The sequence below is a fragment of the Pipistrellus kuhlii genome, unplaced genomic scaffold, assembly GCF_014108245.1.
Source record: "Pipistrellus kuhlii isolate mPipKuh1 unplaced genomic scaffold, mPipKuh1.p scaffold_m20_p_11, whole genome shotgun sequence".
Lineage (NCBI taxonomy): Eukaryota > Metazoa > Chordata > Mammalia > Chiroptera > Vespertilionidae > Pipistrellus > Pipistrellus kuhlii.
In genome coordinates, this window is record NW_023425416.1 from 43,968,730 (window position 1) to 43,994,747 (window position 26,018).

A 26,018-nucleotide genomic window follows, 5' to 3' on the forward strand; every position below is an offset into this window, starting at 1 on the left:
TTGACTAATGAGTTTGCCAACCACTGCCCTATGCGACCAGAGAGAAAAGCTTCAAAGGCTGGATCTGTTCTCACTTGAAAGGCCCAGCATTAGTGAGAGAAGATCAATCCATCTTGTTCTAGGTCCTAAGGAAAGCTGAGCTTCCAGAGAAGGTGGACATGCTGCCATCTGGTGGTGAAAGGCAGGTAAGACAATTACATAATCTTGACTCCTCAGGCTTGAACCCTGGCTCCTCAAAGTGGACTCTGGCTTCCCCTGGCTGCTGGTGAGAATCCTGGGTCCTGCCCTGAACCTGCTGAATGAAAATCTGCATTTTAACAGGCTCCCAGCGATTTGTGTGTCCATTCACGTCAGAAAGCTCTGGATTAGAGAACAGCAGAAATCTTCAGTGAGATGTCTCACCCAGATGCAAAAGCCACCCTATCCACAGACACCATCGCTAGCTAGCTCTTCCTGATAACTGTCATCCTGCTCTTTTCTGAGCTGTATCATTTCTTTTTGCTTTCTTTTCACTCAGTGTTCTCCTATGGTAGCTCAATATTCCTCTAGCGCAGCAAGGAAACCTTCCTAGTTGATGGTCTAGAAAACGTTAAGGTAATCAAACCTCCAATACGTTTACCAATGACCACTGGGGCCTTTAGGCTTGACTGCCTTCACTACCATCACATAAACTACCCAGTCAGCCCAAAGGCTGGCCTGGGATGGCACAGCCCTCCTAATGGTCTTTTCAGCCAAGCAAGTGCAGTTGAGTCCTAGTAAGTACAAAAGGATCAGCTGCAATTCTGAGTCTCTCCTCTTGGTTCAAAACTGGACCAGAATTAGTTGGTGAAGGAGCAGAGAGAGGAAAGGAGAGTGAGACCCTGTCTCAGAAGATGAGATGTTTTTATGATCAGCAGATATTCAAAAATTCTGTTGTACAAGGAAACTGAAAATATTTTTAAAATAAGTAAAATGAACGGCATGCTAAAGTCTGTAACACGAAATAAAACAACATAAATACATATACAGTATTATAAGAATTAACATTAGAATTCATAAACAATAAATTGGCAAACAGAGCACCATTTTCTACCATTAACTGGTGGTCATTTTTTGTTGTTATTTTAAAACTTGGAAATTCATTGGCAAAGACAGTTTCGATTTCTTAATTTAATATACCATTAAACAGAGACATGTCAGTGATGATGAAACACATTCCAATTTTGAAGATGTTAAAATGTGGGGGGAAAGGGTAACTTGGAATCAATGAAATACAATGCCTATATTCAGACATATTATCAACCAATAGGAATAAAATGAAGACTCTTCCCAAGTTCCAAAGTCTACTACCCATGTCTCCTCCCTCCACGAAAAGCATACGAGTTGGTGCTCTAGCAGAACAAGAGAGAAATCTAAACAGACAACATGGTCCAGAAGAATCATATATGAGTAACAAAACCAAATGCAGCATAATGTACACACATGGGGACTAGAGCCTAAGTCTAAAAAGCATATATTATGTGTACATGCACACACATACATATGCAATAATGTGTATGTACATATGTTTCATCAAACCGGGATGCCTAGAGTGTCACATCTCTTAAAAACTTTTTTAAATTTTTCAATTACAATTGACATTCAATAGTCTATTAGTTTCAGGTGTTCGGCATAGTGGTTAGACATTTAACTTACAAAGTGATCCCCCAATATATCTAGTACCTACCCAACATACATAGTTATTACAATATTTAAAGAGCAAAGTTTTCAGGACACGTGGTAATTCTTTCCTATGGGTCCAGGTACGCTACTTGTTGTAGAAAGTGTAACATTTACCTAATCATCCTGCCATGCCTATGCCATTGACTGGTTTTCAAGTTTTAGAATCCATCTATAGATGCAGCACAGAAAACTTAGAACTGAGGAACAGAATGTAAATGACACAGATAACATTATTAGACATTACTCAACAATTGGGGCTGACTTGTTGCACTTCATCTTATACAGCAGTCAGTCATGGATGCTGTCCCAAACTGATAAAGAAATGGGAATAGAAGTTAACATGGAAGTACATAGTGTAATTTAGTGCAACATGAATGTATTTTACATTGTTGGCTCTGGCTGTTTCTGAAGGGCAGGAATGATTTTTGTTTTCTCCTATTCCTTCTGGGTTTGTTTTTTTCTTTTTTACTGTGTGCATGCATTAGAAAATAAATCCCCCATAGCATTTAAAGGACGACTTGGCGAAATTTCCAGAATGTTGCAGATGCTCTCTAACTAAGAGTTGTTTCATTCTATCTTCCATAAAAAAGCAAACAAGTTTTCCAAAGATTGGGAGTCTCATTTCCATCTTTATATACCAAGAAAAGATTAATCAGTTTATGTATAATATCACAGAACCAGTTTTTAACCGCTTCCCCCCCCCCCCCCCCCAAAAAAAAAAAGGTTGATTCACTGGAAGCTGTACCTGATAGGTCCTTAGAACACGCAGCCAGTTTTTCCAAGTGACTATTGATTTTCTCGATGGCTTTAAAGTTCTTATTCCTCTTCAGGACATCCACGGGGGTCCGGGAGTGTCTGTCTACCAGGGTGGGGTCTGCCCCAAAACGCAGGAGCATCTGCACATCCTCTGTTTGTCCTAGGGCAGGCCAAAAGGAAAAGGGGGCATTGTCCTGGTTCCTTCCGTAAGGAGATGTCCCCATGAGAGCTCTCCTCCCAGTTTCCTGCCTGAGCAGCCCGGGGCAAGGGGACCAAGGCCCCTCTGCTTGCAGAACCTGAACTGCTGGCCTCGGGCAATCCACCAAAGTCCCCAAGCAACCCAGACTTTGTGGAGTGGGAAGGACAATAGCTTTTAAGAGGTTTAGAAGTGCGCTCCTCTATACCTTTCTCCCCTCTCCTTGGCAACAAGCAAGGAGGTGGGGAATCTGGTTACTAGGCAACTGTTACAGCTGTAAGGATAACAGCAAGCTGTGACTTCAGATTTCTTTATTCCCTAGAGAGGAAACAAAATATTCTTCCAGAAAAAAGCCTGTCAGGGGAAGGAGAAAAAAGTGCCAATTGCTCTCCAATCCGGGTCTTTTTGTTGTCACTGTTTCCATCCTCCCAGCCCCTACCCTCTGGCTGCCAGCTCTGTCTGCTGCTTTGACAAATCTATTTGCTAGGCATCAAGGTGTCTCTGTGCTCACAGATGCAGCAGTCTTCGCAATGGAACAGGTGTACCTCTGGGGTACAAAGACTTACGTGGGCATGGAGAGTAAAATGAATCAATATCCGATCCTCAACTTTCGTACCCATGCTTTCCTAAAATGCACTGCCTCAACCACACACCTGTACTCAAGGTATTTTCCTATTCATGCTATTCTCCTTCCCCATCTCCCCAATAACAACTGCCCTTCTTCCACTTTACAAAAATAAGACAAATTTTAAAAGGCCTGCCCTAGCCTGCTTGGCTCAGGTGATAGAGAGCATCAGCACATAGACTGAAGAGTCCTGGATTCATTCTGGTCAAGGGCATCTACCTTGATTGCAGGCTCAATCCCAGACTTGGTCGAAAGCAACCAATCCATGTTTCTCTCTCACACATGCATCAATATTTCTCTCTGTGTGTCTCTCCCCCTCCCTTATAAAAATCAATGGAAAAATATTCTCGGGTGAGAATTAACAAAAAAATTAAAGTCCTACTTTTCTCTTCCCATCAAATACAGTGGTAGGCAGAATCCCTTAAATTCCTAGCACCTGGCATACATGCACTTTCTCTCAATTCTTCAATCAAATACTAGTCCAAGGACTGCTGTGATGAGACTCTGAGAATGTAATTAAGGTCCAGAGCTGTTGACCTTAAGATAATCGGGAGATTTTCCAGATAGGCCTGACCTAACCATTTGAACCTTAAAGGTCAAGGTGTAGCGGTCAGAGATTCCAAGTACAAGAGAGATCTGATGCACAAGAAATTCTCCCCTTCCCCCTTGCTAAGCCCCCGGGCCTGAGATTCTCAGAGCTGCAATCCTGAACCTGGCCACTAGTTGAAATCACACCTATCTCCATTTTTGTTCTTTTACTATGTTCTTTTACATATTGCAGAGTGAAAAATATCATGAACATAGGGGTGCATATGTTCTTTCTGATTCGTGTTTCAGGCTTTTTAGGATATATTCCTAGAAGTGGCAGTTCCATTTTGAATTTCTTGAGGAAACTCCACACTGATCATAGCAGCACGATTTACAATAGCTAAGATCTGGAAATAGGCCAAGTGCCCATCAATAGATGAGTGGATAAAAAAAACTGTGGTACGTATACACCAGTGGTCAGCAAACTGTGGCTCTGTTGACTAATGAGTTTGCCGACCACTGATCTATACCATGGAATACTATACAGCAGCAAAAAAGTATCTCTTACCCTTTGAGACAGCATGGAGGGACCTGGAGAGTATTATGCTAAGTGAAATAAGCCAGAGAGAAAGAAAACTATCACATGATATCACTCATAGGTGGAATCTAATGAACAAAATAAGCTGATGAACAAAATAGATCCAGAGACATAGAATCATGGAACAGACTGTCAAATCTCAGAGGAGAGGCGGGGTGGGTGGGTGAGTGGGTGGCAAGAGATCAACTAAAAAGGTTGTATGCATATATGCATACCCCATGGACATACATAGTCACAGTGTGGTAAAGGCCTGGGGCGGGGTGGGAGGAGGGCTAGGAGAAGTCAACGGGGATAAAAAGGGAACATATGTAATACTTTTAACAATAAAGATATTTAAAAATGTAAAAAAAAATATCATGAAATGACTTGTTTCCTGAGATACCAATTATGCTTGAAACATCCATATGTATATTAAAGCAATTCTCTCTGCTGTTGACTTCTCACCAAAAAGAAGAAAAAAACTCAGACACATCACTCTGGACCTATAGAACTGTGAGCTAATGAATGGGTGTTGTTTTAACCACTTCCTGTATGGTGGCTTGTTACATAGCATAGAAAACCAATGCAGATACCCTTGTGTATTATCCCAAATGAGGTGATGAAGATCTCCAGTAGAGGGCATGCAGGAGGCAGCCAATCGATGGTTCTCTCTCTCCCTATCGTCCCTATCAATTTTAAAAACCTATTTTTAAAAAAGGTAAACAATTTTATCAATGTCCTGACTTAAAAATAAGTAAATAAATAAATCTCACAATAAAAATCCATAGTCCCCATCCACCCCCCTACATGGATTCCTGGGGCCCCGGTCAGTGGGGGATAACAATAGAGAAACAAACCTCACAGCTGCTCCTGCGAACCCACTGAGAGAGAACACTGCAATTTCCTAGGAGGGTCCGCCAGACCAACAGCAGGACTTACACTTGGCTGTGTCCAGTCCACAGGCACATTCAATTCCAAGCCGACATGTTATAATCATGAGTTTTCTTTTTTTTTTTTTTTTAAATCCATCCAACATCTCATGCTATCAGAAGACGGCAGCAAGGCCTGGTTCTCATGATCAGCACCGCTGCAGCCAGCCCAGACACCAGCTCCCACTGCTCCATCACCTCCCTTCCGCTGGGACTGAGAGTCCATCACCATCTATCATCACAGCGGCCCTTTCCTCAGAGCTGTGTGGGCATGCTCAAGGCCTTCCTGTTTCACGGGCTAACAAGGTACCTCTGTGTCAGAGAGCCAGCTTCTCCTCCCACGTGTCAGCCCCTCTTTCAGGAAGCCTGTCTCCCCCTGGAGGGCGGGGAAGGATGCAATTCCTGTGTTAGCTCCTAAGTGCCAGGAAGGTAGGATTATGTCTGTTGTCTGGTTCACAATTTACCTCCAGTGGAGCACAGATTAGGCATAAAATAAAGCCCTTGGTAACCACATGGGGGCAGGACCAATGCAAATGAAAACCCATGTCCTTGAGTCATTGGACCCCACAGAAGCCATTCAAAGCCAAAAGCCCAATTCTTGTTTCTCTCACCCCACCTCCTCTCTGCACACAGCTTAATTTCCCAATCATGTTTAATTCAAGGCAAAGTTTACCCCTGAGCCTGTCACAGGATGCACAGGGAAAACATAATGGCCTGGTAAGTGAGTTCGCCAATGCCTGAGGTCCTTCAGCCCACAGCAGGCCCCATACCCGGTTTCGCCACTTACGCTTGATGAGGTATCCCGGGGAGTGGGCAGCGACCACGTGCAGGACGGTGCAGCCATCCTGGTCCTTCTGGTTGACGCGGCCTTTCCACTCGGGCTGGTGCTCCATCAGCCACCTGAACAGATGGTTTTCCTCTGAAGGGCATTAAGAGGAGTTACTGATGTTCTCTTCTCCTGACAGAACGCCAGCAAAGCAAGTCAATGTGTACCACACTGAGGCAACCGAGCGGGGAATCCAACACATGCTGCCCCTGCCACACACAGGCGTGGGAGACACGGGAGCTTGTGAACTGAAGGTTTTAGCAAGTTACTCACAATGCACTGAAGTCAGCTTCCCTAGAAGCAACGCCTAAGACATAGATTCTTGGCCATGTGACTTACTGAGAGAGGGAGCTCAAGACCAAGGAAGAGGAGCAGGACAGGACAGGGAGAGGAGGCAAGCAGAGATGTGATCCCAGCTGCGTCAGAAATAGAGGTTGACCTCTGTACCCCCCACGTCAGTCAGCTGAGACCTGCTGCTGGGAGGAAGATGAGGCTGAGGGAGAACCTCCCTGGGAGGTGGTGCCTGTGGGCAGAGAGCAGTTCTCTGTCCAAGACTCCAGCAAGTGGGAGTAAGCATGGTCTAAAGAGGATCTGGGCCTGGCCAGCATGGCTCAGTGATTAAACATCAGCCTATGAATCAGGAAGTCATGGTTCAATTTCCAGTCAGGGCACATGCCTGGGTTGTGGGCTTGATTCCCAGTTTGGGGCATGCCAGGGGCAGCTAATCAATGATTCTCTCTCATCATTGATGTTTCTATCTCTCTCCCTCTCCCTTTCTCTCTGAAATCAATAAAAATATTTTTTAACAAAATAAAAATAAAGAGGATCTGTTCATAACCAGAGGCACACTTCTCTGGGTTCCAGATTCCTAGTTTGAAGCTGGGAACATGGACCACATTGGTCTTAATTAAACTTTACTTGGTGCTTTATCTAACAATCCCTGAGTCAGAATAAAATCTCACATATTCCTCAATACATAAAGTGAGTGATGGCAGGGCAAATCTGGCTAAAGCAAAGATGGGGCCCAGGTCTTCAAGCCTCTGGCCACCACCACTCTCTCATTCGGGAGATGATATGACCTAGAAGAGGAAGACTGCCTAGACAAGCTCTCTTGGCTCTTCTGGCTCTAAAATGATACGGTAAGTGTCCTTCAGAGACGCCACTGCTTGGAAAAGAAAAACAAGCTCCCGCCGAAAGTGTAGAGAGAGAGATTTAGCAATAACATTTTAAAGATGTTTATGGAAATAGAAGTCCTTTAAATTTTAAAGTCCTTTAAAGTTTAATAAAAGAACCATCTGTGTTGGCAACAGCCAGTGCTTCCCATCCCACCCCCACCACAGTCGGCTCTCCAGGCTACAGAAAATGAACCTGAACCTGGGGAAAGACCACATCTGCCTTTGCAGGTGGGAGGAAACTCCACTGCTCTCCTGGGAGCTCTGCCCGGCAAGGGTGTGGGTCCCAGGCTCCACCCTACTGTCAGGACCGATGGAGGAACGCAGATCCTTTCAATCTGGCCTCCTGCAGCTACGAGGTCCCGGGAGAAATAAAAAGGATGCTGTTGCCCTGCTGCCTCCATGCATTTGAATAATCAATCGTTGAATGTTTAAAACATCTGAACTGTCTCCATTCAAGTGGCTTAAATTCTGCTTTCACTTGAGCTGAGAGGAGAGCCAGAGCTCAGAGCCCAAGGGGCAGCTGGGAGGTGTGTTACCCGGAGAACACTTACTTGCTTGGATACAGAGTCGCATGAGGGCATGAAGAGGGTACGGTCCTATTGTCTCGATGCTCGCGCCAATGGAGATAAGCCACTGGACTAACTTGGGCACCTGTTCCATTTTCTCATAAAGTCCAATGAAGACATATTTCTGGGGGGAAAACACACAAGAACAACCATGGAAGTCACTGTATCAACATGAAATTTTAATCTCCTTTACCCTTAAAGCTCAGAATCAGTAAAACCTGGACTTGTTGTGGCCCAAGCATAAGATTATCATAAATAGCCGAAGCCAATTCGGCTCAGTGGATAGAGCATCGGCCTGAGGACTGAGGGGTCCCAGGTTCGATTCCAGTCCGGCATGTGCCTTGGTTGTGGGTGCATCCCCAGTGGGGGATGTACAGGAGGCAGCTGATCGATGTTTCTCTCTCATCGATGTTTCTAGCTTTCTATCCTTCTCCCTTCCTCTCCATAAAAAATCAATAAAATGTATTAAAAAAAAAAGATTATCATAAATAACAAATTTGCAGTTGGGTAGCTGAAAAAAAAAGGTCCCAAATCCAAGCCGGAAGTAAAACCATTCCCTTCAAAAAGCCACCTTACCTCAAAGAGACTTTTCAGTGATAACTCTGGGACATGGATATTTCTTGGTAGTCGATCTTTTTTCGCCGACAGAAGGAGAAATGACTGGTGAAGGCAGAACAATAAAAGATTAGAATAAGGATGTTCTCCACATAGGTGAGTAGAGCCAAAGTATCCTGAAGCTTTAAAACAAACCAACAACAAAACAAAGTACCCTCTGAACCTGTCTCCTTTTTTAGGCCAGCTGCCAACCTTTCAGCCTGAGCCACAATAATCAAAGACTCTGGTCCAGGGCATGTGCCTTGGTTGCAGGCTCTTCCCCCGCCCAACCCCTGGTCAGGGCACGTGCAGGAGGCAACCAATTAATGTGTTTCTCTCACATTGATGTTTCTCTTTGTCTTTCCCTCTCTCTTCCACTTTCCCTAAAAATCAATGGGAAAACATCCTCAGGTGAGGACACAAAAAATAAAATTTTAAAAATTTAAAAATAGAAGCTAGCTAATTAATATATCTCAGTGACTTTCCATCTGTAGGGATGTTCTAGTTATAATAAGAAGTTATTTTGGCATCAAGATAAACAAACGCGCCGAGACCGGTTTGGCTCAATGGATAGAGCGTCGGCTTGGGGACTGAAAGGTCCCGGGTTCGATTCCGGTGAAGGGCATGTACCTTGGTTGCGGGCATATCCCCAGTAGGGGGTGTGCAAGAGGCAGCTGGTCAATGACTCTCTCTCTCATCGATGTTTCTAGCTCTCTATCTCTCTCCCTTCCTCTCTGTACAAAATCAATAAAATATATATTTAAAAAAAAAAAAAAAAGATAAACAAACGCTAAGTTGCAACGCTCCGGGGCCAGCAGAAAGAAACCAGTTAATGTGCAAGGTGCTTTCTCCACAAGAGAGCCACCATCTCCTTTTACTTACATGCCATAATCCTTTCTTTGCCAACTTCTCTATTACTGATTGCCACACTTCTGTGGCAAAGCCAATGGTGAAAATGTGATCAAAGTAGGGCAAGAAACTTTGCAAAACAATGGGGTCACCTAAAAAAAAAAAAAAAAAAGTGCCATCATTTAGAAGTTTTAACTTGGGAAAAGTCTAGAACATTTGGGCAAAGGTCCTCTAATTAAGACCAGACATAGACAAACGAAAAATTAAAGATGTATGGAGTTGAAATCATTTTCAATTCAGGTGACAATCAATCCCCTAAGAGTCAGACAGCATAACATGAGCCACCTTTCACTTAGCCCTTCTATTCACCAAATGCAGCAATATGTGTTCATATTTAACCCCTCAAACATACCAAGAGGGCAGTGGCTATCATCTCCATTTACGAAGAAGGAAATGGAAGCTTAAGGAAGTTATCCAATTCACTTCCTTGAAGAAAATGTGGCAAATAGTACTCTCACCCAACAGATGAGGCACTATCACAAATGAGGTCAGGCTTCGTGGCATGTCATGCTGCTAGTTCATGACCAAAAAAAAAGACTGGAATCCACATCTAACAACTCTTTAGTCAACATATTCTTCTAACCTAGTGGCCCAACAACCTTGCAAACCACAGTTCTCAAACTCACGATAAGAACATCCAAGGGGCTGGACAGACAGAATAACATAGCGCCTCTTCCAGAGTTATTCATTTCCAAAAATAAGTAAATATAAAAATAACCATGTATTACATGCATATAAGTACAACCAATGGACACAAAACTCTGAGGAGGGAGGGGATATGTGGGAGGGAGGGGGGCAAAAAAATAAAATAAAATATATTTAAAAAAATAACCATGTATTATATGAAAGGCTACCAATTTTCCACAAGTATATTTCCCAAAATTTAAAAATTGGGCATGGACATACTCTCCTTGGTAAAAAAGTTGGGGCTGCATCATCCCAAGAAGTCCCGCTAACTGCTCCCTCTAAAAATGGGGGCAGAGGGAAACCACCCCGATTTCTCCAGGGACAGTCACCAAGAGCGGTGGTGCAGCCAGTGGGCTCTGACAGGACTTTCAAAGGACATGCAGAGACAATGGGGAAGTGTAGGCAAGGGACAAGCCATGTATGTGGTTCGGAAAGGGGAAGCAGGCCGCAGGCCCTGGCAGCAAGTGACCAGCTGGAAACCGGTAGATCTCCTACTGCTCTGTCTAGGGGACACCGCTGTGCCCACTTCTAACCCCATCACTTGCTGCCTGACATGCTCTTATCTCTCCCTCTCTGTACCAAAACCTGTAGGACTCCACCCTCAGGACAGACCACAGACTCACTCTCCCACAATCGCAGTGGAACAGCTGGATGCCTAGCATTGAATCTGTGGCCAGCAGTGATTTCCCCACTTCTGAAAGCCAAAAATCACACTCCACCAAGTCTAGCATGTGCCACTATTCAAGTTCTAACGTCTCTGGAATATGTGTTACAATCGATGCCGTGTCTCAATGGCAGAACATAAACTAGTGGCTCATCTTAAATCAATGAGAACTTACATGGGATCAAGCATAATATTTGAAAACAATGGCCTGGTTACTGGAGGGACTTCAGAAGGAGCCCTTTGTCACTGGCAAGGAGTGTACTACTGAGCTTTGTGGGTTTCTGTCCTGGCCACTGACAAAGCCGCCCCAGGGGCCAGGTGATTGGAGTAAGATTCTAATGGTGATGCTCAGGACTCCCAGGCGGCATTCCCAGATGAGCAAGTGGGTCCCGCTGAAGTGAGCATTGCAGCCGCGACGCTGAACACCGCTCTCAGCTTTCACAGGACCCCGTCAGCCCTCTCGGGTTATTTTCACAGCAAACCAGAATATTTTCTGAACACATTGAAGAAATATGCAAAAATCATAAGGAAGCACAAAAATCACATAAAGCAAGTAGTAGTATAAATAGGGAAAACTATGAATAGCAATAGGAATTAGTCATCTTGACAAAGGCATGAGCCGCCAAAGCTTTCAAAATACTTTCTAATGTGAAAGCCAGTTTTATTCAAACTACATAAATCAGCCACAAAAAAACACCCTGTAATCACCTCCCCAGGAGCCCGTCCTACAGGAGGAATTCAAATAAAATAACTAGGACTGGAAGGAAGAAAGGAAGGGATGAGGGGAGGGAGGAAGGATATGAGGGAGGGAGATAGGAAAGGAGGAAAGGATGCAGGGAGGGAGGGGAGAGATGTAGGGAAGAAGGAAGGGAGGGAGAGAGGAAAGGGATGCAAGGAGGAAGGATGGGAGGAAGGGAGGAAGGAAAGGAGGGAGGGGAAAAAGAGGGAGGGAACACTTCCCCGAGTCAGACTTACTGCCCATAGTGGTGAAGACTCCCACAAGGAAATCAGCAAACTGGCTCTGATCACTGCTGCCCTGCAGAAGCTGAAGACCCTCAAAGAACATGCGAGCAGCTTCATAATTCTGGAGCAACTTTAGCAAGGAATACCCAGCGCGGTAGTATCCCTGGAATGAATAAAGGAAAACCTTACCATCTCTCAAGTGCTGCTGAGAGGATGAGCAAGATTGGGGGTCAGGGGGAGGGGGGACCCTAGAATCTCACTTCCGTGTTAACACAGATCTCTAACAGTCACTGCCCACCGGGCTGCCACATGATGTTCTGTGCGACATTTTTCCTGTCATTTCCTAACTGCTAAGAAAATAATCACTTTCAAATCTATGACGTAGAACACAGAGAGAAGGAAGCTGGCCTGCTTCCAATTACGTGTCATTTATTTATCCATGACTCAGATCACAGCTGTGCAAGAAGAGAGGAATGAAAAAAATCCCGCGACTACAGCGTTCAGGAAAGAATGAGCTTGTCATGTAACACAGAAATTGTTTCCTGCTCCTCTCAATCAAAGTAAACACAATCTGCCCTGGGGACGTATAGAGGAAAATTGTAATCACAAGAATTATAGGCAAAAATAATAATTTTTTTTTATTTCTGTAGAGAGAGGAAAATTACAAGGATTCATGATGCAAACAACCTCCCGGACATGCCCTGGCTAGGTGGCTTGCTTGTCATCCCGTACACCAAAAGGTGGAGGATTTGATTCCTGGTCAGGGCACATACATAGGTTTCGCGTTTGATCCCAGGTCGAGGTGCATGTGGGAAGCAACCGATCAACCAACTGATAGATCAATATTTCTCTCTCACCCATATCTCACTCTCTCCCCCAACTCTGACCATCCAACTGCATTGGCATTTATGGTACAATTCCACTTAACATCAAATCTCTGATTATTTTTTTTATTTGTCTTAACTTTCATTTGAAAGTCTAAACCTTAGAGAACAATCAGAAAAAAAAGTGTTTTATTTTCCAACCAGGCAAGCTGGTAGAGAATTTCCCATTTCTCTGACTTCCTCAGGTTTAAGTCTCATCTTTTTATTTTGGACACAAGAGATTAGGGGGGATCAGAATATGTCACCCCAAAACATGGGACATGTGGACTGCTTAAATACCCTCTCCCGGGAAGTCTTTAGGGCCCTGAAGGAAACAGAGAGTAGGCACTGAGATGAGCCTGCACAAGCAAACCTTGTTGATAGCCCTTATCTGCCATTAATTCTTCCATACGTTTATGTCTCCACAGTTCACAGACCTTAAGGTCTTTAAAACCTTATCCTTTGTCTTGTCATGTCTCCACATTGTGTCACTCTTCGTTAAAAAAGATACATAAACTCTCCGGCCCACACACTTATTTGGAGTCTTCACTTCCTTTCTCAGGAGGCCCCCATGTCACATAGGAAGTAACATCGAATAAGATCTGGCCGGGCCGGCATGACTCAGCGGTTGAGCGTCAACCTATGAACCAGGAAGTCACGGTTCGATTCCTTGTCAGGGCACATGTCTTGGTTTCAGGCTTGATCTCTAGTAGGGGGTGTGCAGGAGGCAGCCGATCAGTGATTCTCTCTTATCACTGATGTTTCTCTCTCTCCCTTCTTCTCTGAAATCAATAAAAATAATATAAATCAAGCCAAAACCGGTATGGCTCAGTGGATAGAACGTCAACCTGCAGACTGAAAGGTCCCAGGTTCGATTCCGGTCAAGGGCATGTACCTTGGTTGCAGGCACATTCCCAGTGGGGGGTGTGCAGGAGGCAGCTGATCAATGTTTCTCTCTCATCCTACAGGGGGAGCGCCACTCAACCAGAAGCCAGGCTCATGACTGGCGAGCACAGCAGCAGTGGAATCACTAAGGATATCTGTCAACTTAGGTCCACTCCCTTTGGGGGGTGCCCTAAGCCGTCAGTTGGACATCCCCCAAGGGCTCCCAGAATGAGGGCTCCCAGAATGCAAGAGGGCACAGGCCAGGCTGAGGGACCTATCCATCCAAGTGCAACAATTTTTGTGCACCGGACCTCTAGTATATATATAAAAGAATTGCAGCTAAAGTAAAGCTTTGCTATCATGAAACCTGTAAACAGCAAAGAACATGAATAGACTACAAATTTGGTGTCACTACTTCGGAACAAAATGAGCTCAAAGGATCTCCACTGCACTCCATCCACCAAGAGCCCAGCTCTGCTTCCCCCTATAAGGGCATTTCAACACTTCGCCATCCTTGGTTCTGCCCTTCTCTGGGTACCACTCACTTGCCCCATGATAACCTGTGTTAAGTGCAAAGGGAGTTGAATGAGAAGCACTCCCATTTTAGAAGGGAGGGGAGGAGGCAGGCTAAAAGGAAGGAGGCAGCAGCTGCCCCCAGCGGTCCCTTGCACCATACCTTCACGTAAGTTGGATCCCACTGGAGACACTCCTTGGCAGCCACAAATGCCTCGTTCCATTTCCCAAGGTTGTAAAAGGCATTGGACTTGTTGCACAGAAGCACAGCCAAGTCCCTGGGGGGAACCCTGTGAGAAAGAACAAGCTGGAGATCCGTAAAACTATCTTCCTACAAATACAGAAACAATCCTTAAAGACCATCACTCTGATCCTGACGGCTCTCATGCCCATGGGGTTTCAGCAGGAAATGTGCCAGGTATGACCTTTGTAGGCCCCTAGAAATCCTGGGGCACTTACAAGGTACAATCTGTCCTTCCTCACTCCCAAATCCTCTGCTCCCAGCTCTTAATGACAAATGTTCTCAGCACCTTGGCGCCACTTTCTACTGATCCCCACAGATTTCTTCATTTTTTAGAGACTGTTCCTAAGGATGGAGGGGATGGGAGTTTCCCACTGAGTGTGAGCAGAGGGCAGACATGGTGTGAACCACTCCACTTGCATGCTCCTCCTGAATGGAGGCAGAGCTTACCACAGGAAGGACAGTTTAGAACATGTGACCACAGCATCCCCACGGACCCACTGGGAGAGACCCAGGCCAAGCACTATTCTAGCATACTGGCAGGACCCAGAGTACAAACAAGGTCCACACACCATGTGGCTAATCTGCACCGCCCAATAGAGGAGCCACTAGCCATATGTAGCTGTTTAAATTTAAATGAATTAATAATCAATAAATCAATTTTAAAATAAATTTAAATTAATTAAACAAAATGTAAAATTCAGTCCCTTAGTTATATTTGCCACGTTTCAGTACTCAGTAGTCACCTTCTATATTACAGATCGTCTTCATGGTCACAGAAAGTCCTATAGGAGCGTAGTATAATAGATTCCCCAGGTGTCAGGCCGATACCCTGGCCAGTGAAGCCATCCTCACCTGCATGCAGTGAGTGTTGGCTGCAGCTAGGGGCTCCAGAGATTTACCCTCAGCCTAATGGGAGCACCCTCTCCCAAGAAGTTACGCTCCTGCTAGGGACTAAATTGTGTGCCCCAACCCCCAATTCATATGTTGAAGCCCTAGCCCCCAATGTGACAGTGTTTGGAGATGGGGCTTAGGGAAGGTGATTAGGTTTAGATGAGGTGGTGAGGGTTAGTTGCCTTATAACAAGAATCACCAGAGAGCCTCCGCGCTCTCTCTCTCTCTCTACCATATGAGGACACAGTGAGAAGGTGGCCGTCTGCAAACCAGGAAAAGAGTTCTTACCAGGCACCGTACTGGCCAGCAGGATCCCAGGCTCCAGAACTGTGAGAAAAAATTCCTGTTGGTTAAACTGCCAGTCTATGGTATTTTGTTATGACAGTGCACGCTGACTAATACAGCTCCCCTCCCTAGGACAACTCCCAGGGGCTGATCAGCCTACAGCCAATGATGGACTAATACGGGTCAGCCCCTTATCCCAAAGTGGGACCAGCTACACAGTACAACTCATCCTCCCAAGTTCGCTGGAGATCAGACTAAAGGGGACTCCAGGTGAGACAATATCCCTGCCTGGAGCCTTCCCCTGCCCCATCCTGCTTCCCTCAGTCCCCGTCTTGCTCTGCAAACCACATGCACATAAATCCCTGTATCAGCAGGAAGACAGGCAACAAGTGACGGGCAAGACACAATGTCAGGAAGGTCCACGAAAGGCAACATGTGAGGGTCCAGGCAGAAGTCCCATTAGCAGTCACACAGTAATAAATGGTGGAGCTAAGATTTGAGGACTCACAATGGGGTCAGTCTGTGATGATAACCACTTTCCAACGCTTCCTCTTTAAGAAAGCCAGATGTTTTGCCCTGAATGAGGAGCTCTAGGCTCAGCTCCGACAGTTCTGATCTGACTCATAAAGGGCCAGAATGACAGAAATACAGGCCAAAGCCAATTACACTCAAGACCAGCTAGAGTGCAGATGTTATAGTGATAGAGAGGTAGTGTTGGGAACCATGTTTCAGTAATTTAATTCCGTGTCATTTCTAAGTACAAGTTTAGGCTGTATGTACCCACAGATAGCCAAGCTCTTGCTTCTTCTGCTATGGCTGTTCCTAGAATATGATCTGGTAACCTCAGGGGGGAAGGGGTTCCCCAAGACCATTTTAGGTAATCCACAAGGTTAAAATTGTAGTAGACTGCATAATGGTCCTCCAATAATGTTACCTTTTACGGCAAAAGGGACTTTGCGGATGTGTTTAATATATGAATCTTGAGAAGAGATTACCCCAGATTATATACAATTACAAATGTAAGGATGAGAGAGAGAATGAAACCTGGCAGAGCAGAAGGTGATGTAAGGACAGATGCAGATTGAAATAATATGCTTTGAAGATGGAGAAAGGGGCCACAAGCAAAGGAAAACGGGCAGTCACTCAAAGTTCAAAAAAGCAAGGAAATGGGTTCTCCTCTGACATCCTGATTTTAGCCTTGTTAAGACTCATTTTGGACTACTGATCTCCAGAATTGTAAGATAATAAATTTGTATTGTGTGAAGCCACTAAGTTTATAGTAACTTGTTACAGCAGCAACAGGAAAGAAACTTATACAATAATAATACTAAGATACTTTGTACCTTTACACACTCATTCTCTCATGTGTTCAAGGGATGTTCAGAGACTACATGACATGTGCTATCAATACAGATTGAATGTAGAAGCTGATGTGAGAAGCCAGATATCTGCTACTGAGACAGACATTAAAAGGACTTGTAAAAGTGTAAAATGTGCCAGTCTTCTCATTAAATTTTTTTCTTTGGAAAATATATTTTTCTTTAAAATGTTACTTATATTAACGTAATAGATTTCTTATTGATATTCTTTTTAGATGAATAAACATATACTGTAAATTTCTCTTAGTTTTAAGTTCTGATACAGATTTAAAACCTACATATTGATAGCTAAAAACCTACATAAACAAAAGCTCTTTGTGTCCTCCATGACTTTAATCATTATCATAATAGGAAAATATTTGGGAACAGGTCTACTAAAAGTGAAGGGCAGTGAAAGAGGTGAGCTGCATTCCTGAGTGGTGAGCACTGTGGCCAGGGGGTATAGGCATAGGTACTCAAGAAGATGAAATGAATGACAACGGAGAAGTTTGGAGACTTCAGTCATCCCAGAAACTCAGATCCCGTAATCAGACAGTAATCAGACAGACAGGAGAGCTTTGTAATGTTTACCAACAGTCCCTTAAGTTTCACTTTCCATTTCCCTTATTACTCTAGTCTAGTGTATTCTGTTCAATTTCTGAGCTGATGCTAGAGATGATCAACAGGAAGTGAGCTAAAAGGAAACAGAAACTAGGCTGTGTGAGAAATGACAAGAAAACTTAAGCAACCGAGTTCCCTTTTACTTAAAAAAGGTGGGAAGGAAATACAAACACTTACCCCCACTGGTATAACTGCAGGAGAACCTGGATAGCTTCATCGTACTTTCTGATGGCCAAAGAGAAGTTCCCATTCTTAAAAACTTGGTTGCCGGATTCTTTCAACAGCTCAGCATAAGTTGCCGGATCCATCCTGTGAGGAAACATAGCAAAGGGCTGGCTGCGGGCCTCCATGGGCCTCGGTCCCCTTCCCATCTGCACTGCTGAGAGCCTGGAGAGGCACTTTGTTAGTTCTGGCTCCACCCACCTGTGCAGGGCACACCCTAACAATACTTCTTGCCATCATGGGACCAGATAGTCTGCCCAGGTCACTTCTTCCTCAGTTCTTTTCTGACCTCAAGAGCAGAGGCCAGAATATTCCATTTAGCCTGTGTTAATTATCAGCTCTGCACTGAGCAAGGAGGCTGCTGCCAGGTGCAAGACAGCATAAAACTGGTAGGTACTTTGGTTCAAGAAGTGGCAGCGGTTCCTATAACTGGGATGATTATTTATACTCTCATTTACCCAGCACTATGCCCATAAGGAGGCACTGTTTTAGTTGAGGAAAACAATTCTCAAAAAGGTTCATGCCACTTGCCTTAAGATCTGCTAATGGCATTTCCCAGTTCAGACCCCAAATTCAAGCTTCTGCTCTTGACCACTATGCCACATCACCTAACGGTACAAGCAAAACTCAGCTGAGGGTCCTACTCAGAAAGAGGAGTGCTGGAAGCCCCCAATTGTCTTCACTAGCAGAGAGGTGTGAACAAGGAACCAGGAAGGCTGGTCAACCTTGAAGCACTGAAAGGTCAGAGCCAACCAACCACTGTTTAGTTGAGACAATGGTAGCTAAATTTTTAGTTTTATGTAAATTCTTGCTGATTGACTACTATTGGAATTGCCTGCCTCAAGGCTATGGGTGTATGTCATAGTCTTAATAAAAGAGATAGCAAGGCCAGAACGGGTGAAGTCCTTCCCCTTGAGTTGGGCTCCCACCTAGCCCCCAATATTTCCAAATTAATATTTTCTAGTCTCTTTCATTTGTGTGTGGCCTCCTCCAAAACCCGAACCCTGAACTACGGGACGTTGGGGAGGGGGAGACATTTGCAACTGGCAGCCCAAGTAGGGTACTTGCAGGGGAGGAGGTGCAGTTCAGAAAGCCACAATACACAAGGGACTGAGAATAATCAAACAATGCCAGAGAGTTTGGAGTCACACTTTATTACACGCAGGTCCAGAGGAAAATGTCTCAAATTCTGGGCCCCAATATGGAGGAATTTTCCCTATTTATATGTTTTTACCTTCTTTGTCTCCCAAATATGGGGTGTTTCTAGCCCCTTTTGCAAGTTCTTAAAGAGCACCTATGTGCTGGGGCCTTGAGACCTCAACCAAAGGCCTGGCCTGGTGCCAGCACTGATAATTTTGTCCGGAGAAGGTTTATTGGCCTCTCTGAAGTGGGATAGTCTTATTTCCCTTATTATTTAAGCAAGCAAGCATTTACAGAAGCCAAATAGCAGGGTTAAAATTTCTAACAGCAGTTTTTATAGAAGATGGATGCTTCAACAGGGCCACCATATCACCGCCTCTCCCGTCCTCCTTCCTGCCTAAAACACTATAAAACAAGCAGCAGAGCACGCATGTCTGAGATTTGTGCCTGATTTTGCCTTTGTCTGCTCACTCTTCTGTGCCTCACAAGAAGCACATGGTTCTCTCAGGTCGTGACTTTCTGTTTTATTCATTTTGTGCCTCTATGACCTAGCATATGATGGGCACTTCAATATTTGTGTGTAATAGATTTGAATGCCAGACCCAGAGGTCATCTCTCACTTCGGAGGCCTGGGTAATCGGAGAAGTGCTTGTGGCCCTGTCCACATGATGGGCCTCAGGAGAGGAGCTTGGAGAGCTTCAAGGAGGTAGGGGAAGGGGGAGAGGGAGACAGCAGAGAGCCTTTAGGATTTCCTCCTCTCAAAATACCAGAGGGAAAGGGAAGGCAGTGGGGGAGATCTTAAATATGAGGCTGATTCAGGTGTTTGCAAATGCCATGTACCTGTGGGGATGTACAATCCATTGGAGGTCTTACTGACCAACACAATTCTTAGACAGATAATAACTCTTATTTTTGTTTCAAATCTTTTTTTTTTCTTTTTCTTTTTTTAATCCTCACCTCAGGATATGCTTTCACTGATTCTAGAGGGAGAGGGAGAGGGAGAGGGGGAGGGAGAGGGAGAGGGAGAGGGAGAGGGAGAGGGAGAGGGAGGGAGGGAGGGAGGGAGGGAGGGAGGGAGGGAGAGAGAGAGAAATAATTGATTGGCTGCCTCCCCTGCAGGCCCCAAGAGAGCCTACAACCTCGGTTATGTGCCTTGACAGGGACATTTCAACCAAATGAGCCCCATTGGCCAGGGCTAGTTTCAAATCTTGGTGAGGAATTTCGGGTCAGGAAAAGCAGACACATGCAGATGTAAGTAATGGCTTATTTTAAGTCCGCCTGAGCTTATCAGAAATGGGGTTTTTTAAACTGAGATGAATTCCTCAGGCAGAGCTGTAGCAGAATGAGGCACATGATTGGTAAACAGTCAGAAGGCGAAATTCCACCTACATTTTTCATAAAATAATATCTCGACCCTATGGCTCGCAAATCGACACGCTGATGACTTTAAACATGAAAATAGTTAGAGTTGATTGACTAGAGAATAAAAACTTGTTTCTTTTTCAAAATATTGTTAGTCATAAGTCCCATACATATTTTTAAACTCGCCATGTTGGACAACTAGGAAAAAAAATCGCAATCAACTAACAACAGCCCTCTTTTGTAAATACCTTTTCACCAACACCCTGACCAAAATGTGTGAGGTCCTAAATAGACAATTCACAAGGAATACAAGGAATGGCTAAATATATGGAGAGAGGATAATCAGGATCACCCTCACTAGTGAGCAAGAAATGAAAAATTAAAACAAAGTAGCATTGGAAAATAATTAAAAGAATGATCCCCAAGTGTTGGGAGCTGTCATTTCCTCTTACAGGGAAATATACTATATCATGGATAGATTTAAGCCCGTGGGTGTTTGCCACAGTGAAAACTGGAAATAACCCTCAATGTTCCATAACGTGTAATGGATTAGAGTCAGTTGTAGGATATCCGTCTGGTATAATATCATGGAGTTATTTTTAAAATCATGTTGCAAAAGAACATTTAGTGATAGGCTAAGTTAGTAAATAAAAAAAACAATCAACAGAAAAGGATGTATAATCCCAAAGTAAATTTGAAAACCATATAATATATTGAAAATATGCCAAAATGTGAAGTCACACCATTGAAATTAGGCAGGGTTTTAATTTTTCCAACTTCCAATTGCTCTACGCAGTACCGCCTTAATAATCAGACCGTAAATGATTTTTTTACAGTTATGTCTACATTATGCAGAATAAGCCCCACCCTTTATTCTTGTTGCTTCTCATGCTACTCTTTGTTCATTCACTTATTAATTCAATTAAGCTGGTATAGGCGCCCAACATCTCTGAGTTGGTCCCTTTTTATACCTCACAAGCTGCTTGCAGGCATCTCAAAGTGGGGGAGGGAAGTTAAGGGGGTGGAAGCCATTGTCATCAGCTTGTATATTCTTAAACCCTATTAACATCTCTGCCCCAAGTTTCCCCCTTCGTTATTTCTGCAATAATATCTCTTGTTGACAAAGCCTCGGGCTTTTACATATCCTTCTGGGCTCTCCTCAATGTAGGATTCTCAGCTACTCTCATTCTCTCCCTCCTTGACCTTGTCACGGTGATCACCGTTTTGGCCAGTGGGAAGGCATCCTGGTCGTCACCAAATGCCTCCTTCTCATCAGCCTCCTCAAAGGCAGCCTCACTGGATGGGGGCCTTTCTTGTGGGGAAACTCAGACTCACTGTCTCCATTCAGGGTTTAGCTCTAACAAATGACCCTTCACATTTCCATACACTCAGGTCCTGATATGGTCCTAATTTTTCCAGGAAAGATTTCCAGATACAAGCTACAGGATCTTGTGTCTTCTAAATATTAGCTCTTACATTGAAGCCTTTAACCCACTGTGAGTTAATTTTTGTGTATGGTATAAGAGAGTGGTGGAGTTTCATGCTTTTGCATGTGGCTGTCCAGTTTTCCCAGCATCATTTAGTGAAGGGACTGTCCTTCCCCCCAGTGTATATCTAGGCTCCTCTGTCATACATTAATTGATCCTATAGGCATGGGTTTATTTCTGGGCTTTCTAGTCTGTGCCTTTGATCTATATACCTGTTTTTATACCAATATCATACCATTTTATTTACTATTTTAAATAACATTTAATCAATGTTATCAAAACAAGACTCTTTAAGGGCTTACCTGAAGAACTCAAACACAAACACAAAATATTTTCTCTGTGCTTATAACTATAATAAAAATTATTCATGTCAGAATTGGGGGGGGGGGGCGGTTTATACTCCTCTAGAAACCAAGAGTGAGCTCTTACTGTTATGTGGGCAAACATCACATGTTTTCATGTGCTTATATTTCTGCCTTTTCTTGGTATCATCACGTCACAGGGGAAAGTGAATTGCCAACCCAGGCTTTTCATTTCTAAATAAGATTTGCCAGTTACATTCTCATTATAGGGAAGAATGCCCTTTACCTCTGCCTTAGAACACAGAAGGCTCCATTGTTGAGGCCATTTTTTTTTAACAACTGGGTGGTCTATTTATAAGATGGAATTATTAAATGCAAGTGATAATAATTTAACATAATGACAATATGCTTAAGCACCAACTACAGACTTTACATCACCGAGTCATTTTATTCTTACAAGAAGCCCCATGAAATAGGTATGATTGCATCCCCATTAGACGTATAGGGAAAATGAGGCAAAGAGGGGTTAAACTACTAACCACGGTCACACAGAAAACGGTAGAGCTGGAATCAAACCCAGATGGTCTGACTGGCTCAACTACATTCTAGAGGCCAAAGGTCAGCACCCAGTGACATCACTACAGTATGTGATATCTGCCCAGCACTGAGCACTCACTCCCCTGCCTTCAGTTTTGATAATGATGCAAAAACAAAAAGATAAATAGAGATAGTTTCGCAGCTGCAGGTTTCACAGCTATCGCATTGGCTTTCAGCAATTTCACTATGTACCTAAGAGGATTCAAGGTCCAGCTGTTGGGAGGTGCCTTGGGCTGCCTAGCTACACCCAAGGAAGCAAAAGCAAAATATATATATATACAAATGCACCAAGTAGACTTTGAAATAAACACGCTTGATGGAAAGCAGACCCAGGTCATTGTGGTTTTTATTAGTCATTGTGTGTATGCACAGGAAATGGTGTAACTAAGTTATAGGAATAGAGCGAAAACTACCAACAGGAGTGGGCTCGGGGCAGCTGACATGGGCAGCGGAGGGCTTTACCTTCATACCTTATCTGGGTACTACTTGAAATCTTGAAAGCAAACTAGTTTCCTTTTTTGGTTTCTGGTGGTTTTTTTTTTTGTTTGTTTTTTGTGTGTGTTTTTTTTTGGGGGGGGGGGGGTTGTTTGTTTGTTTTTAATAAAATCCTTTCCAAAGACCCTAAATGCAGTCAGTGATCCAAGATCAACTCTGGAATGCTAGGAGGAGACAGTTCCAAACCGAGAGCAGAGAAAACAATTCTCAAAGCTGACTCCTTCCTACTCCCCACAGGAAGTCAGCCAGGATATGAATCCAAAGTCAGACTCAATCTGGGGACTCCAATTTGTTTTCATTGTTTTTCTTTTTCCACCCTCCCCCCCTCCCCCACTTGGGGGGAAAGGGAAAAATGCAGGAGAAGAGTAGGGATTTTCTTAAGAAACTTACTCAAAATCCTTCCAAAGGCCTCAGGAGAAGTCTGAAGCATTAGGCCCAAGATTTTTCTACTTAGGTATCAAAATAAGACAAGAAAAAACAGATCACCCTACCACCCCCCTCAGCTGATTCACCAGCCTGCCATAAACCTAGGGCTGTCCCAGTCCACCCACTCTCCTTTATCCATCAATTTTAAAATTATTCTGTCCCAACTTATAGTCTTATTAGCCCCCAACCACACAGAACACCCAAGTCAAGTTGGTGATGCTAAAACCAGTTGACAAGTCAGGCTCTGTACTGCCCTTGTAAATGTACATCCTGAAACTCATATTCCCAGCAAAAGGTAATTATCATAAATAACGGTCTACTAGGCAGGAACTTTTGACTGGTTTTAAATCAATGCCTCTTTGGATGAAATTTTCACACTCACTCAACACACAGGTACCTCAGAATACTCAAATTTAATATTTATATAATATATAGCATCTATTCTGTGCTAGGCACTGGGGGGACAAAGGGTTGACTGAGAAAGGACAATCATCCCTATATTTGAGAAGCTTACTGTCTGTTATTATAATATTATAGTTAACAGATTTTCCTTCATAAAAATTAGAGGGTATAAGGAAGCATGTAAAAGAGAACATAACCTAAACTGCAGGAGGAAGGCAGGTTTTTCTTAAAAGTGATAGTAAAGCTAAAATCAAAAAAACTGGTAATTAGTCCAGTGAAGAGTATGGGTAGGTGTCCAGGCAAGGAGAACAGTATATGCAAAGGCTCCAAGCACCACAGTTCAAGAATTGCCAGGTGGGTGGGGAACAGAAGTGAGGCTGGAAGAGTAGTAAGGGCTCCATTAGATAGATGAGCTGAGATCTTGAGGGCCATCAGAAGGTCTTGGAATTCATCTTAAATGCAACTGGGGAAGCCATCCTGTCCCTTACAACGTTCTATGATGATGGAATGATCTATTCTGTACTACCCAATATGGAAGTCACTAGCCACTGTGGCTATTAAACATCCGAAATACAGCTACTGCAACTAAAGAACTAAATTCTTAATTTTACAATCTATATATATAAAAGGCTAATATGCTAAGTGTCCCTCCTACCACCCAACTAGTAGCTATGATGCGCACTGGCCACCAGGGGGCAGACACTCAACACAGGAGCTGCCAAGCTGCTGTGATTAGGCAGCAGCAGTACTCAGGTGACGCACCCTGAAACCAGAGAGGAGGGAGCCTGATTCCTTGCCTGGCAACAATTCCACCTTCAGCCGTGGGTTATGTTGTTGCTGGGGCACTGTCAGCCCCAAAACTGGTTTACTGCACAATTGCATTTGCGTTCCACACCCTGTAAAACAGCAATTTTGCAGTGCTCTCTCACACTCTGGGACCCCCCGGAGGATGTCAGAGCGGGTTTCAGCCTATCCCTGCAGGCCAGGTGGAGGGACCCCACCTGCTGGAGGGACCCCCGCTCACTTCACAGACGCTGGAAGGGACCATGGGAGGTTGGATCCAGGGCATGTCCATCCCATCTAGCCCAGTCCCACCTTCTAATTAATTTCCTTTCAATGTGCATGAATCCATGCACCAGATCACTAGTTACATATAATGAAAAGATATATATAATAGGGGTGTCCTAACCCATTTCCTTGGAAAGGCCAAATTTATTTCTTTTAACATTGTCATTGAAGTTAAAATACAGTAATGTTCATTACACTAATCTTGGGTGCTCAGATCAGTGAATGTTTAACCTATGTAACCTCCATCCAAGTCAATATATAGCACATTGTTATATATTGCCTCAGTTTCCTGTAAACATACCTTCACCACTATTTTGATCTCTTGCCCTTGTCTCCTATAAGCATACCTTCACCACTATTTTGATCTCTAAACTATAGATTAGGTTTATCTGTTCCTGAGCCTCCCAGTCACACTGGGAATTCTTGAATCTGGTTTCTTTCCTTAAACATTGTATGTGTAAGACTCACTAATGTTACTGTGTATATCAGTAGTGATTTATCTTGTTGCTGTGCAGTGTTTCATTGCATTATTTATACTAGAATTTATCCATTGTACTGATGGGTGTTGGGTTGTTTCCACTTTGAGGTAATTATGAATAAAGTTGTTACAAACATTTTTGCATATGTCTTCCAATGAATATACGTCTGCATTTCTTTTGAGTACATAACCCAGGGATGGAATCGCTGGGTCACAGGGTACTATACTATACAGTTTTTGTAGATAATTCCAGTTTTAGTCTAATAGCAGTGTGTTGGGAGTATAAACTGCTAACATTTGTCAATAGTAGGTATTATCAATCTTTTTAATTTTAACCAATGTGGTATCTCATTGTGGTTTTAATTATCATTTTCCTGATGACTAATGATGTGTGCTTTTACATGAAGACATTAGCACATGAATGTCCTCTCTTATGGAGTGCCAAAAAGACCCAATCATAAAAGTAAAGAATTATTTGTTTTGTTTTTAATAAGTAACCATAGATGACCATGTGCCAGAACCACTTTAGTTCATTATTTAATCAATAATATCACTACTTGGCAGGAGAGAGAGGAGTGGACTCTGGCCTAGACACCCAACAACCATTACTCAACTGAACAGCACACAAATGATAACAAACTCAGGAAATACACTTTCTAAAGTAAGTGGCTAATGAGAATTCA

At 43.6% G+C, this 26,018-nt stretch overlaps 1 protein-coding gene across 4 annotated transcripts in view; it reads right to left on the reverse strand.

Annotated features, from left to right (window-relative positions):
• Positions 1-26,018, reverse strand: part of TRANK1 (tetratricopeptide repeat and ankyrin repeat containing 1) — a 75,948-nt gene that overhangs the window by 36,467 nt on the left and 13,463 nt on the right. For 2 of the 4 annotated variants that reach the window (XM_036431788.1, XM_045579378.1), the window contains exons 2-10: positions 17,534-17,665; positions 15,381-15,419; positions 14,121-14,247; positions 11,709-11,859; positions 9,356-9,474; positions 8,456-8,539; positions 7,865-8,003; positions 6,100-6,231; positions 2,447-2,617 (exon numbers count right to left, since the gene is read on the reverse strand). In XM_036431788.1, the coding sequence (XP_036287681.1) occupies positions 2,447-2,617; positions 6,100-6,231; positions 7,865-8,003; positions 8,456-8,539; positions 9,356-9,474; positions 11,709-11,859; positions 14,121-14,247; positions 15,381-15,419; positions 17,534-17,665 (1,094 nt within the window). Of the gene's footprint in view, positions 1-2,446; positions 2,618-6,099; positions 6,232-7,864; positions 8,004-8,455; positions 8,540-9,355; positions 9,475-11,708; positions 11,860-14,120; positions 14,248-15,380; positions 15,420-17,533; positions 17,760-26,018 lie in introns of those variants that run through there. The other 2 variants (XM_036431787.2, XM_036431789.2) reach the window with 2 other exon arrangements.